The sequence below is a fragment of the Puntigrus tetrazona genome, chromosome 11, assembly GCF_018831695.1.
Source record: "Puntigrus tetrazona isolate hp1 chromosome 11, ASM1883169v1, whole genome shotgun sequence".
Classification (NCBI taxonomy): Eukaryota; Metazoa; Chordata; class Actinopteri; order Cypriniformes; family Cyprinidae; genus Puntigrus; species Puntigrus tetrazona.
The window spans coordinates 21,087,155-21,101,311 of NC_056709.1; the positions used below are offsets into that span (position 1 = coordinate 21,087,155).

General features: G+C 36.6%; 2 protein-coding genes across 3 annotated transcripts; both read left to right on the forward strand.

Moving 5' to 3' along the window:
* Positions 1 to 278: 278 nt before the first annotated feature.
* cxxc1b (CXXC finger protein 1b) lies at positions 279 to 5,194 on the forward strand. 2 transcript variants are annotated; one of them, XM_043251376.1, is made up of 14 exons: positions 279 to 490; positions 953 to 1,068; positions 1,174 to 1,274; positions 1,375 to 1,523; positions 1,799 to 1,954; positions 2,037 to 2,174; positions 2,353 to 2,460; positions 2,969 to 3,147; positions 3,253 to 3,460; positions 3,573 to 3,683; positions 3,808 to 3,857; positions 4,224 to 4,320; positions 4,699 to 4,851; positions 4,933 to 5,194. In XM_043251376.1, exons 1-14 carry the CDS (start codon positions 488 to 490, stop codon positions 5,077 to 5,079), a joined length of 1,716 nt encoding a protein of 571 aa, XP_043107311.1. In that variant the 5' UTR covers positions 279 to 487; the 3' UTR covers positions 5,080 to 5,194. The 2 variants fall into 2 exon arrangements, with proteins under 2 accessions (XP_043107311.1, XP_043107312.1); XM_043251377.1 differs by having other exon boundaries at positions 1,375 to 1,499.
* Positions 5,195 to 5,903: 709 nt separating this feature from the next.
* mbd1b (methyl-CpG binding domain protein 1b) lies at positions 5,904 to 13,790 on the forward strand. The gene is made up of 17 exons (XM_043252407.1): positions 5,904 to 6,764; positions 6,890 to 7,027; positions 7,639 to 7,689; positions 7,777 to 7,900; positions 7,990 to 8,354; positions 8,449 to 8,531; positions 8,637 to 8,665; positions 8,763 to 8,939; positions 9,501 to 9,563; positions 9,641 to 9,697; positions 9,784 to 9,864; positions 10,082 to 10,273; positions 10,570 to 10,794; positions 10,871 to 10,945; positions 11,118 to 11,210; positions 12,171 to 12,305; positions 12,383 to 13,790. The coding sequence occupies exons 2-17, from the start codon at positions 7,023 to 7,025 to the stop codon at positions 12,857 to 12,859; spliced, it is 2,232 nt and encodes a 743-aa protein (XP_043108342.1). The 5' UTR covers positions 5,904 to 6,764; positions 6,890 to 7,022; the 3' UTR covers positions 12,860 to 13,790.
* Positions 13,791 to 14,157: the final 367 nt, after the last annotated feature.

Sequence of the window (14,157 nt, forward strand, 5' to 3'; positions counted from 1 at the left end):
ATCATAATAATTTAACAAAATAAAAATAATAGTAATAGTAAATAAGTATCGTAATTACTAGTACTAATATTAATAATAATGCGTACATGTCAATATTGTTGCTGCTTATCTTACTATTTTTTTCTGTTGCTTATTATAAAACAGTCACAGAAAACACATTGATTATTAGATCTTTAGACTTTATCTAGTCTGTAAACGACTCATAACGAACGTAATGTAATTGAACAAAACTTTTACCCGGCGAGGACTTTTATTATGACAAGCAAGCCTCTGCCCAAACAGACCCGAACGACGCTGTTAGCCGCTGATCGGTGTAACTGCCATAAGGTTTATAATATCGGTTTAGTTTGCAGTATTGTGTTAGCAATTTTACTGTTATCGAGGTCGGATTATTCAGGTTACAGGCGTGTTCATGCAGTGAAGTATTATCTTTATTAGTTCTCATTTGCTCTGTTTGATCGGATCTTCCAGAAGGCGGGGAGCAGCGATGGTAAGTCTGCTATTATGATTTGATAGCATTTTAGCTTGAGTCAAAATACAACGAAAATAAATGAGCTCAAAACTCTTTTTGGAAGTTAAACAAGGCATCATTTAACTAACTACATTGTAAACCCGGTTAAATGTTAATAGGTTAATGGCTAACGTAATCGATTTAGTTTTTAACAAGTGTGCTATCATGCTAATATGTAACGTTATTGTGACTTACTGATTTTGAACTGTGGTCAAAACATGTAAATAAGTATTTTTTGTGTGTTAAATGAATAAATATCTGATGTTTTTATTTTTTACATTTTGTTATTATTTATTGTTTCTAATTTGTGTGGGGTGCCATCGTCTTTGAATCTGTTGATGGTTCCATTAAGTTTAGTCTGTTAAAGTTAATGTATTCGCCAACCCCTTTCGGTTAATAACTAACTGATGTGTCGATATTTTCATTGTATTGTTTCATCAGGACAGCGAGATGTCTGATATAGACCAGGGTCCAGCCATGAACAACTCTGTATTAGATGCAGAAAACGCTCCTCTCTACTGCATCTGTCGAAAAGCAGACATAAACTGCTTCATGATGTAAGACCAGTCTCTTCAACCATGTTCTCACGAAAAGTATCCCAATAACGGCGTATGTGTACAAACTTGACGTGCTTCATTTTTTATCCAACCTTTTTCCCGTAGTGGTTGTGACAACTGCAATGAGTGGTTCCATGGCCACTGCATAAATGTGACCGAGAAGATGGCCAAAGCCATCAGGGAGTGGTACTGCCAACAGTGTCGGCGTCAGTGACTAAAGACTTTCACCTTAAAATATTTAAACATGCATAATGCAGTGTGGTAGAATGTGTGTTAATTCATTCTAAAATATTGTTTATCTCTTAGAATTGGATCCGTCTCTTTCAATACGATATCGGAAAAAGAACCGTGATAAAGATGTTGAGCAAGAGAGAGTTGAAAAACGATCCAGTACTCCAGAGTACAAGATTGATAAGCGGCGAGGATCTAAAGTTAGTGTTTCTCAAGCCTACCATGCAAGTTTGCCATTTTATCTTTTCACTTTCTCAATTGCAATATGGATGTTAATTTGATGAATATTTGATATATATATATATTATATATAATCATGTGATAAGGCCTATTTTTGGAAATATACACTGAATTAAATACTTCAGAAATAATATTTTTGTTTTTTAACTATTATGGAATTGACTAATTTTAAATAGTAATAAAACAACAAAAATAAATATATATTTTTAATGAATACTTTGTTGTTACATTTATTAATTGTGTACAAATTGCATTTTAGGTGAAGCGCTCTGCCCGTATGTGTGGTGAGTGTGAACCCTGCACTAGGACAGAGGACTGTGGTCAATGTGACTTCTGCAAAGACATGAAGAAATTTGGCGGCCCAAACAAGATTCGTCAAAAATGCCGTCTAAGGCAGTGTGTTGTCCGTGCGCGGGTAAGTTTATTTATATTTAGGTGGATTGTTATTGTTTATTTTGTTTGGAGGTTCATTTTTCCTTCGCAAAATTTATTTGCAGAAAATGCTGCGTGTTCGAGACGAGGAGTATTCTCTGTGTGAAAGGAAGGACAATATAATGCACAGGGATAGACGGTACTCAGATGATTACGATGAGAACGATATGGAGCCATATGAGCATTACAAGGACAGAAATGCGGTAACCGCTAATTGCTGTAGCTCAACCACAACCACTTAGTATATACATTTCTTACAACTTGTCAGGTTGTAATATATATTATAACCTGAGTATTTTTGTGAGATATGCTTGATGGGCATGATGCTATAGGTCTAGCACTCATAGACAAACCTCACTTTTTTTTTTTTTTTTTTTTTTTTCATGGGGCAGCGAGGATGAAGACGGTCCACTTTACAGTCCTGTCCCGCGAAAGAAAGCTATAAAAGTCAAGCACGTCAAGAGGAGAGACAAGAAATTTGACAAAAAGGTACAATGAAGAACACCGTTTCATAACCCTTGTGCTGTGCTGACAATTCTTTATCTGATTTGGAGCTCTTAGTCCGAAATGAATCGCTTTAAAATAATAATAATATTTGCTTGTAAATCTCTCAATGTGCTATATCATCACCAAAATTTAGGTTCAATCTTTTTGTCAACATTTACAAATTTTTGGAACTTATTGATCGTTGGTCTCCTAGATCAGCTCTTATACACTTCAGTCTGTGTGTCATCAATGTTCTCTCAAAAACTGGGGTGTGATTAAAGGTTAAAGTTCAGTGAGATCGGATTATTCCCCCTTAAGTTATTCCACCCCTCACTTTCTTCTGTTGAACATATAAGAAAATAGTTTGAGGAATATTGTTAACCAAACAGCTTTTGGTCCCCGAGTTCCATAGTATTCAACAAAACACTGTAAATCAGTGGTGACTAGAAACGGTTTACCTGCATTCTTAAGAATTGTTTGCTTATCCCATAATTATGCTCACCGTGCACAGAAAGAGTCCCGTCGTCACAAGCAGAAACAGAAGCACCGTGATCGTTCGAGACACAGCGAGAGGGGAGATGGCAGACATGGAGGAGACATGCAACAGTGTCTGGGTCCGAACTGCATCGAGTCGGCACGTCCAAACTCAAAATACTGCTCTGAGGACTGTGGCATGAAGCTGGCCGCCAAGTAGGTTATTTCATTAAGTGCAGCCAATCAGCATGGAACAGTCACAACCAGTTTAATGCGTTTTGAAAAGATTGCATTGATTTATTGGTGCGCTGATCTATGCAGCCGCATCTACGAGATCCTCCCGCAGCGCATCCAGCAGTGGCAGCAGAGCCCGTGCATCGCTGAGGAACAGGGCAAGAAACAGTTGGAGCGCATCCGCAGGGAGCAGCAGGCTGCACGGATGCGCCTCGCCGAGATGGAGCGCCGTTTCCACGAGCTAGAGGGCATCATCGCCAAAGCCAAGCAGCAGGTGGTCCAGCAGGATGAGGATGTGAGTTTCCAGCAAAACTTCTTACGGCAATGTGACTTGGGAGAGATGGAATATGTGTGTTTTGGAGATCTCAAATTTATCAGTGCGAGCTGGCTAATGTCCTGTCGTGCAGGTGAATGAAACGGACAGTGAGGACACAGACCTTCAGATCTTCTGTGTGTCCTGTAGTCACCCTATTAACCCCAAAGTGGCCCTGAGGCATATGGAGAGGTGTTATGCCAAGGTGAAGGTTTTATTTTCTGAGCCAATTTGTTGATCAGTGATTCATTGAATAGAAGATTTTTGTCCCATCTCTTAAAGCAAATTTTGTTTGTATTACACTAACACTTGATTTATTATTTTAACAGTATGAAAGCCAGACCTCTTTCGGTTCCATTTTCCCAACCAGAATAGAAGGGTAAGAGGGCTGTATTTCTATTATTATTATTATTATTATTATATTATTAGTATTATTATTATTATTATTATACAGTACAACAGTTTTGACTGAAAAGTGTCTAATATAAAAAAATTTTAATAGCCTTTAAATTTTTATATGTATATAATGTTATTTTTTATACATAAATAAAAAAATTGTTTTCTAATAACACTGAGTTTTTTTTTATTTATATATATATACATACATACAGTGAATTGAATACTTTACAAATAGCTTTATTTTAATTATTTATTTTTTAACTGCAAGGCATAAAACTACAAAATGTGTATATATTTTTTTATTTAAATAATAGGCTATATATAATGTTTTTCTCTTACCAAATAGGGCAACAAGACTTTTTTGTGATGTTTACAACCCTCAGAGTAAAACATACTGCAAGAGACTCCAAGTTTTATGTCCAGAACATTCCAGAGATCCAAAGGTAAGAGTTTAGTAATGGTTTTACAGTGTTTATGTTCAAAATAAGAGTATGTTTTAACAAGTGATTGTACTGAGAATTGAATTTTTTTTCCTTTGCTTGGAAAAGTTGTCAAAATAACCTGTTCACAAAATATTAAAGACGGCTTAATATTCTTGCCAGGCCAGCAGTTGGCGCTGCTACATTTTACACAAAAAAAGATAACTCATTGTTTTAAAAGTTTTCATTTTTAGGCCCCCACGCCTCCATTGTAATATAAATGAGTGGCCAAAGTGCATATAAAAGTTGTTTTTAGTTTAAATCAGTGCTGGGGGACTTCCAAGGAATTTCTTCATAACAGGATTTGTTTTTAGTTAATCACTTCTGTTTTTCTCTTCTCAGATCCCAGCAGATGAAGTGTGTGGATGTCCACTAGTGCGTAATGTGTTTGAGCCAACTGGAGATTACTGCAGGGTCTCGAAACGCAAGTGCAACAAGCATTACTGCTGGGAGAAGCTCAGACGGGCGGAGGTGGACTTAGAGCGTGTCAGAGTGGTCAGTTAAGTTCTTCACAACTTATTTTCAGTGTAATCTTAATTCAGTTTCATATAACTCGTATTTTTCCACTCCAAACAGTGGTACAAGCTGGATGAGTTGTTTGAACAAGAACGCAATGTGAGGACAGCCATGACCAACAGAGCAGGACTCTTGGCCCTGATGCTCCACCAAACCATCCAGCATGACCCACTGACCACTGATCTCCGCAGCAACAAGGACAGATAGCCATGCCAACAATCAGTGCTCAGAAATTTGTTTATATTTGTATACTTTTCATACTGTATATTTGTCACTATTTTGGATGATATCATTCATAATAAATCTCTCTCCGTGCATTTTCTCCAGTTTTCATTGATTCATTTTACTATATATGTATATTTTTTGTTGTGACCGCTTCTTAATTATAGATTTTTTTTTATTTATAGGCCGCTATATTGATATAAGAGCAAGTATGCTTACAAGGAATTTGTTTTGGAAAAACAAGCTTCCAGGACAGAGAAAAATAACAATAAGACTTATAAAAATATACAATAGAAATATTTATTTCTTAGGTTTAATGATATTAAGTATTTTAGCCTGCTATATTTAACTTTTTTTTTTTTATTTTTTATAAAAGCCTTTTTATTACCAGTATTTCCAATATATCATACATACGGTGGAATCTAAAAGTAAAAAAAAATCAAATAATGATGAATACATATTAAATACTATTTCCCAAAAGCAAAATGTGAACTATTTCGTGTTTTTTTTTTCAACTTTACTCTCAAATATTTACGCTTATTAAACTAATTTGTAATCAAGTTTAAAAAAAAAACAAAATACTATAATATGCTGTTTTGTTAAATGCAGCAGTACAACGAACAAAAAACTAAACCTCACATCAAGCAATAAACCTTTATCTACCTTTCTGAAACGTGAACAGGGAGCTTTATTTATTCTAAATTCTCGAGTCACGTGTTTCCGGGTTACAACAGCACTTCCGGTCCCTCTCCTGTTTCAGTATTTAAAATATATCAATGTGAAGCTTATTAAAGGGTTTACAGGTAGGGCTTAAAAATGGCGCGGTCGTATTTAGAATTTCAGCAGAACACAACCGTTAAAAACAGAAAACAGTCTCGGTCAATTTAAAAACTGCTTTATATGCTGTCATTTCGCCTGTGCTAGCACTGTAGCTAGCACGCTATGTATTGTCGCTAATAACGTTACGTGTTAGGCTGTGTCGCAAAACCTAGTTTGCTGACTACCTAGACAGCATTTTCTGCAAAAAAAGTCGTGGTTTAATAGATAAAGCGTTTGGTATTTATACGGAGAGCAACAATAGGCAGTCAACTGTCTGTTGGATTCAGTTGCAGGTGTCTTAACTGAATGCATAACATATTGCAAAGAGATTATTCAGATACATAAGCGTTATTGAAATGAGGGAGCTTCAGGTGGACAAAAAGCAGACGATTTACAGTGCTGGAAAGTAGAAGAGCTAAGCAAATATTGTTTGCTTCTTACGACAATGTATCGGAGTATAACCACGCTAATGTGTAATTCCTTATTGCAGCCGTAATAAGGAGAACAGGGGGGCTATACTGACATGGAAACAGAGGAAGGACTTGCAGAACCAACAACTGAAGTCAAAGATGCAAATGCAGAGGAAAGCAATGAGTCCACAGAAAGCACAGACGTTCAGAATCATGTCACAGATGAAAACATAGAGGAAGCGGTAACTGACAATGAGGCTGAGTCTCCCGGAGACATAGAGAATCAACCTTGTGACTGGTTGGAGCCACTTGATGAAGACTGTGACGATGTGGATTCCCTGAGCATTGATGGAGAAGTAGAGAGCCTTGCGGGCAGTGAATGGAGCGGCAGTGTGGTCAGTGTTAGAAAAGCACTGGAGAGAAAGGTAGCAGAGGTGTCGGGTATGTTCATGACCTAGATATTAACCTTTAATCATGAGTTACTGAAAATAAATATGTTTTCCTTTGGTTCACTTGTCTGTTTTTTTTAAGCTAAAACAGATGTTTGTATTATTTTTTTCTTCTAGGAGACCGAGGAGGAGAGCACAATGCGAGGTAGATGAAGAATGGGAAGATTGGCCGTCTTTAGGGGAGGGATGGAAACGCAAACAGGTTTTTCGTCGGTCAGGCACCAGTGAAGGACGCAGTGATACATACTACATGAGGTATCATAAAAACGACACGTTTAAAGGAATAGTTCATCCAGAAAGGAAAATTGGTTAAAGTAATGTATACGAGTTGTTAGTTTATACAGATTTGAACAAATTTAGCATCGCAGCACTTGCTCACTGTTAGATCCTCTGCAGCGAGTGCATGGGTGCCGTCAGAATGAGAATCCAAACAGCTGACAAAATCATCAACAGTCCACAAGTAGTCTGCCCAGTTCCAGTTATCAGTTACTGTCTTGTGAAGTTAAAAGCTGCATGTTTCTAAGGCATTTTAATGTTTAACTCTTGCTTGTGTCCACTGTGAGAGTCTTATAACATTTCCTTAAAAAAACAAAAAAAAAAAGTCCATTCGGTTTTCATCCTCTCGCATCAAAATATCGAAAATTTATATTTGTTTAGAACTGTTTTGGATGGAATTAGGAGAGAAATATGCCTAGACCAAGCTCCATTTAGAAGCAAAAACTATCACAATGTGTTGTGAAAAGCAATATAGAGGATTCGTGTTTTAGTCAGAAGCAATGGTTTGAATGGTTCTTTATGTATTTCTTACAAGCATGCAGCTTTTCACTTCACAAGACATTCATTGATTATTGTGATATTTTTATCAGCCGTTTGAACTGTCACTCTGAAGGCACCCATTTGCTGCAGACGATCCATTGGTGAGTAAACGATGTAATACAAAAGCATTACTATGTGACACTTTCAATTTGCATCATTCGTTAATTTGATTATTTTTTTCCTTTCAGCCCAAAAGGTCATAAAGTAAGAAGTAGGGTTGAGCTTGTGAAATTAATAAATGAATCTGTGGACATCACACATTTTGATTTTAAGACTGGACAGTTTCTCGGTGAAGGGCCACGAAGAAGAAAGGTGAGAAGATGTTCAGCATGCCGTCTTCATTTTTGCTTCAATTTATTCACACATCTCCCACTGATGCCTACATTTTTTGGTATCCGTAGAGAAGGAAACTGGATTCTCCCCTGGCACACTTTTCTGTACCCGGTTTTCCAAATGAACTGGCAGACACGGGAACAGCTAGCACTCCGGGGTCTTCAGCTAGTCTTAGTTACGCTACAACTCCGAAGTTGATGGCATATTCAATCCAAACGGGTGCTGATACGGTGACCACGCCAAAATGCAGTACCTATACTAGTCCTGAGAGCACTTTACCAAGTCCTGCCCCACAACATACGGTGGATCTGACTGAAGATTCTGCAAATCCAACTCCTCCTCCTCCTTCTTCTCCACCACCGAGCGGTTCATTGTCTGTGGCCCCAGATAGGCCCGTCAATGGTGCCAGTGGAAATCCACAAAAATGTTTTGGGTGAGCAGTGTTTCTTTTTCCTAAACTATAACCTAAATGTCAAAAACAGTGGTGTTAATATCTTTTTTACTCTGTTATTTTTGTTTGTACTCAGTGTCTGCCTGAGATGTAATAAAACCTATACTTTTGAAGAGGGACAAACTATGTGCCAGAGTTGCAGGCTAGAGGGTAACACAGGTAAGTCAAAACATAGCCATTTATTTTCCAATTTGTGAGAGCAAGCACGCAGCTATAGTGTACTTCCGCTGACATTATTATTGTTTATTTCTGTTGGCTTTGCAGTAGTAAGACGAAGAAAACCCTACAAAAAGGTATGTTTACTTTTTTTGAAGGGAGGGGGGGAGGTTGTTATGTAATGTGCTGCCTTTCAAATAAAAACACATTTATTAGTATTTTTTTTTTTCTTAGTGGGTTCCATGTGGCCGATGCCAGGCTTGCCAAAATACAGTGGACTGTGGAAAATGTGTTAGTTGTAGAAATGGTCGGCTACGCCTTCGACTCAATATCCACTCTCGTAAAGTCATTAAGTGTCGCAAACGAAAGTGCTTGCGCCCCATACATAAAGACAGGGCTGGAAAGGTAAATGTAAGTTTGTCATGAATTACTTGCACAGTACAATTCACACATTTTCATGAATTACTAAATTGTTTAAAAGTTTGGGGTTGGTAAGTGTTTTTTTTTTTTTGGTAATTACTACATTTATTTGATCGAAAATACAGAAAAAACAGTAATGTTGTTATACAGTATTATAATTTAATAATTAAACCATTTTCTGCTAATATAGTTTAAGCAATCTATGCACATGATGGCAATGCTAAAATTTGAGCAGCCTGTAATTTGCATGTTTTCAGAAATCATTTTAATATGTTGGTTTGATCTAGTAATAGCTGAAACAATTACTTTTAATTATCATATATATATATATTTATTATTATTATTATTATTATTATTTTTATTTTATTTTTTTATTTTATTTTTTTTTCCTCAAAAAATAAAAGGTTCAAAAGTACAGTATTTTTTTTATTAAAATATACAAATTTCTTTAAAAAAAAAGTTACACATTTTACAGACCTCAAATTTTTGAACAGTAACTTTCCAAATTACTTGGTCATTATTAATCTTTACTCATCTTTATCTACTATGCAGGCATCAGAGTGGCAGTTTCCAAACACAGACAGATCACTAAGCACAGCTTCAAATATTTCACAAGTGAGAATAAAATTCTTTGAACTGCACTGTTTCTCACAGTTCTTCATTATGCTTGTAAAAACGTTTTAATCATTCAGTCTCCCTTTTCATTTCTTTTTCAGCCCTCAGTCTCAGATGATTTTGAGGAATCACAGGTAACAGTCTTATAAATAATCTCGTAGAGCAATCTGAGGGATTCCTGTAGAACAACTATATCTAAATGTTGTTTTCCTGTAAGCAGAGCTCCTATCTGCAGTACAGTGACTCAGAGGATCTGTCTGTGTTCTTTGGGGGTAATGACGGGGACATTGGCCTGGATGAGGTAGAGTTCTAGTCCAAGTGCCTTGATCACAAATACGCACATTGCTTGAAGAGATTCACAAAGTATTTGTTCTCAGTTGGGCTATTTTGGCTATTGCATTTTTTTTAAATTTGCTTGATACTACAGGCTTAAGCTGCAAATATGTAATGCAGTCAAAGTCTTAAAACAGTGTCCTGAATTTTCTTCGTACGGTGATACTTGTTTTCTTGATTTGCAGATGGGTGTACCAAAGGTACGTCGCCGTTCGTGTGGAAAGTGTAAAGGCTGCGTTCGACGCACAGACTGCGGAAGCTGCGATTTTTGCATGGACAAACCCAAGTTTGGAGGCAGAAATAAAAAAAGACAGAAATGCCGTCTACGACAGTGCCAAAGAGAGGCTATGGTGGGCTTCCGTAGTATCACTTTAAATGTATTATTTGCTTTAAAATATTGTTTTATGGTGCATTATTTTGAAACCTCTAGTTGCTCACAAAATATAGGAACTTTTTTTGGTTCATATAATGTTTTTTGTGTAATATTATATAACTGTTTGAGAGTGAATTTAGACTATTTAGTGAGTTTAACTCATTGTGAAGTAATGACTCCTATAACGAGTTTAGTGGAATATGAACAGTTAAATCCCTTACGATTTTTCACTATTATTTCATGAACGTTGTATGTTCAATAATTGTGTAAAAATCTTGTCTCAATGACTGTGCTTAACAGAAGCATTTGCTGCCCATGGATGAAGCGGAGATGCTCTTTTCTCAGGGCTGGGTTACACACGGCAGACCACGGTATACATATGGACGTGGTAGACCCAGGTCCCAAAAGTTGTGGGATTTTGAGGTCTCAGATAACGAGGCTGAATCGTATGTGCCAAAGGCATCCTCGGGTGTTTCCCAGGTGCCGAATCGGAACAGGCTCCTTCATCCCAATTACAATAGAAAGGTATTCCAGAGTCTTTACAGCACTTACACCTGTTCCTGTCTGCTCTCAATAACTGTTTTTATTCTTATTCATTCAGGCGTATATTTATACCGATGTCACTAACAGTCATTTGATGAACAACATCCCACTCTACAATCCACAGAAAGCTGAGGTATGTTTTTACCATGTAAATGAATATTATACACACGTATTATTAATCAGGTCATAATGATTCCTTAAATTGATCCCGGAGCTAATGTGGTTTGTTGCATTTTCGTATAATTTGAGCAGACCTATATAAATGTGTTTGCGTCTCATTTCTGTCATCCCTATCTCTTGAGAAGATGAGCTCTCAGTTGCACATAGGACGGGTGGAGTTGATCAAAGAAAATGGGCTTCAAGGCAGTGGCATCAGTAGCAGACCCTTTCTGTCTTTAGTAAGCTCCTTATTCCTGTCTGTTTTCAGCTTAAACAAAGATTAGCAAGTGGGAAATAAACAGTAAGCCATTAAAGGAATAGTTCACCCAAAAAACAAAATTCTGTCATCATTTACTCACCCTCAAGTAGTTCCAAACCTGTATGAATTTCCTTGTATTTTAAAGAAAGTTTGTAACCAGGCTATTTTGGTTTATCACCATTAACTTGCATGGTAGGAAAAAATGCTATGGAAGTCAATGGTGATTTCAAAGCAGCCTTAAAACATCTTCAAAATATCGGAGGTGCTGTCTTTCCTTTACTTTGGGAGGTGAACGTAAAATAAATTCAAGATTGTAGTTGTACTAGTCAGTTTTTTGATCCGTGTTTAATTACAGTACATTAATTTCTGGTTGTCTTGACAAAAATAAGTCCTGTTTTCTTTCACATTATCTTGAGAAGCCAAATATTTTTCAGTTTTTAGCAAAAATAAATGGTAAAAATTATATATTTCAGTCATAATATTTCTCGCCATGAAAATAGCTACAGAAGGTGGAAGTAGGGTTAAACACAAACAAGTCTGGAAATGACAGTAGTGCATGGCCTTTAAATAATGTTTTAAATTAAATATTTGCCATACCTCGAAAAAATAACAACTAATAAATACTTTCATTTAACATGCAATACATGATCAAAGTGACAGAAAAGACATTTATAATATTGCGAACAATTTCTATTTTGAACAAATGACAAACTAACAATATTAAGTTTTTAACAATATTAATAAGAGTGCAGACTTAAGCACCAAATCAGAATGAGTTCTTAAGGATCATGTATCACACGACATGTTAAATTCAGCTTTGCCATAATAGCCATTAAGTTGTAAATAATTATATTAGGCTGTGGTCAATTATATTTTTTTTATATATATTTATTTATTTATTTTTGCACTACATATTTACCTCCACTTCCCATTTATTTAGAGACCAGATATTCTTCCTATGGCAATGCCACCACACTGCCCTAGAGGGAGTTTGAAGGAAAGGAATCAATCACAAGGTTCAGCAGGTCAAGGACCATGTCAGGAGGAGCAACAGGAGGACGAGTCTTGTCCGTCGGTAAGAAGCCAATTTGCGTATATGCTGTAATATGGAAGTCAGGAGTAGCAATGATTATGTAATTCTGGCTTTTGCAGATCACTCAGATATTCAGCATGGCAGACAGTGACCCCACCATCAAAGGCATCGATGTCAATCATGAACTGATGCCTCTCCTGAGATCTCTTCGTAGCATGGTACTTCCTGTCCTCTGGTTCTGTGTCGTGGTGGAAGGCCCTCAGTTACAGCTGATTCAGTGCTCTAAGCGCTCCACTATGGCAGACACCACCATTCACATTGAGCCTAACTTCCACTACCACATCAGCGTGCAGGGACAGCCGCTGCTGCCCACCCACAGACTCTACGACAACCACTCGTCTCTACTCACCACAGCAAAACAGATTGTCGCCCTCCTCGAGGACCTAGAAAGTTACTCTGTCTGCCAGGGCTCAGGGCACAAGAAATCCATGACCGGGTCAGAGGCTGTGGTTCCTGAACGGGCGGCTACCTGTGACTTCCTCGTTTTTTCAATAAAAGAACGCTGTGAAAAATGCAAAATACTACAAAAAGTATAGACTATTGAGCACATTGGAATTAGTCTTCAAGGAATACATTTTCAATTTCCTATTCTTTGAATATCTTTTGATTCTAATATAAAAATATTAGAGCACTATTTTTCTTTTTGTTTTCAGAAAGGTGCCAGCATTACTTTGACTGATTGAATCAGTTTTTTGGTTACTTTAATATACAGAAGGACTAATATTACTTCTCGTATTAACAGGATGGTTTACCCAAAAATAAAAAGGACATCATTGTTTACTTACCCTGGTGGTCTAATGTTGTACGCCCTTCTTTATGAACAACAACAAACCAAACAGCACCAGGGTGAGTAAATAATGACTTCATGTTAGTTTTTGAAAGAACTGTCCTTTTAATAAGTGACCATGTCGATGTTTTTGTTTTGTTTGTTTTGTACCCTAGAATGTGACGTTTTGGTACCTACTATGGCTAAGGATGCTCATGTAAATGGAGGTAATGAATGGGCATGTTTTACACAATCGAGAATTGCACAGTTAAACTGGACAGCTTGCCTTGCACTAAAGTTGTAATAGTGCTCCACATCCATTTTTTGGTTTAATTCCTCACACCAATGATATCCGTACATGTGTTAATGCTTATGTACTTCTCAGGGGGGATTTTTCAGAGTGCATTAATCAGATGGAAGATCCATGTTTGTTAAAGATTTAATATTTGCTGTATGATATGGGATGTGGCTGCTTTTGTTTTGGATCAACAATTTTGTACATAGTGCAAGTGGTGGCAGAGAAACTAGATAAAATATAGTAAGAATGTTTTTTTTTGTTTGTTTTTTTTATAAATCATGTTTTTTGGTTACCAGAATTTGTTTTCTCTATTATGAAACACTTTGAATTGTGTTTGTATGTGGTTTCATATAAATAATCTGATTTATTTCTGTTTATTTAATAAATCATATTATCCGTTGGATGACTGACATTGTGTTAGGTGGCAATAGATATCACCATACTTTGACAGTTAATTAATCACAGTAGACAATTTTATATTACAGGTTCCCTCATGCATTTTATTGGTGTATGTATGAGTTAAAGATTTTACAGGGGCAGGTAACTCTTCATTGTCAACAGTAAGAAAATATATTTTTTTAGAAATATTACATGAATTAATACAGGTGTGTCAACACACTCCAATGTGAAAATAATGGAATAAATTGGGAAAAAAATATTTAGTGAAAGTGCAACTTAAATGTGCATTCTGGACGTCGTCTTTCCACTATTTTCACAGTTGATGTGTAACGAAAGCAAAACGGGTCACAAGCTATTTTTGTTTGCAGTGT

Coding starts and splice junctions, on each gene's coding strand:
- cxxc1b (XM_043251376.1), top strand. Junction 2,175..2,352: donor ATTACAAGGACAGAAATGCG/GTAACCGCTAAT, acceptor TTTTTTTTTTTT/TCATGGGGCAGCGAGGATGA. Junction 4,321..4,698: donor AACATTCCAGAGATCCAAAG/GTAAGAGTTTAG, acceptor TTCTCTTCTCAG/ATCCCAGCAGATGAAGTGTG.
- mbd1b (XM_043252407.1), top strand. Junction 8,666..8,762: donor GAAGAAAACCCTACAAAAAG/GTATGTTTACTT, acceptor TTTTTTTCTTAG/TGGGTTCCATGTGGCCGATG. Junction 9,698..9,783: donor ATGATTTTGAGGAATCACAG/GTAACAGTCTTA, acceptor TCCTGTAAGCAG/AGCTCCTATCTGCAGTACAG.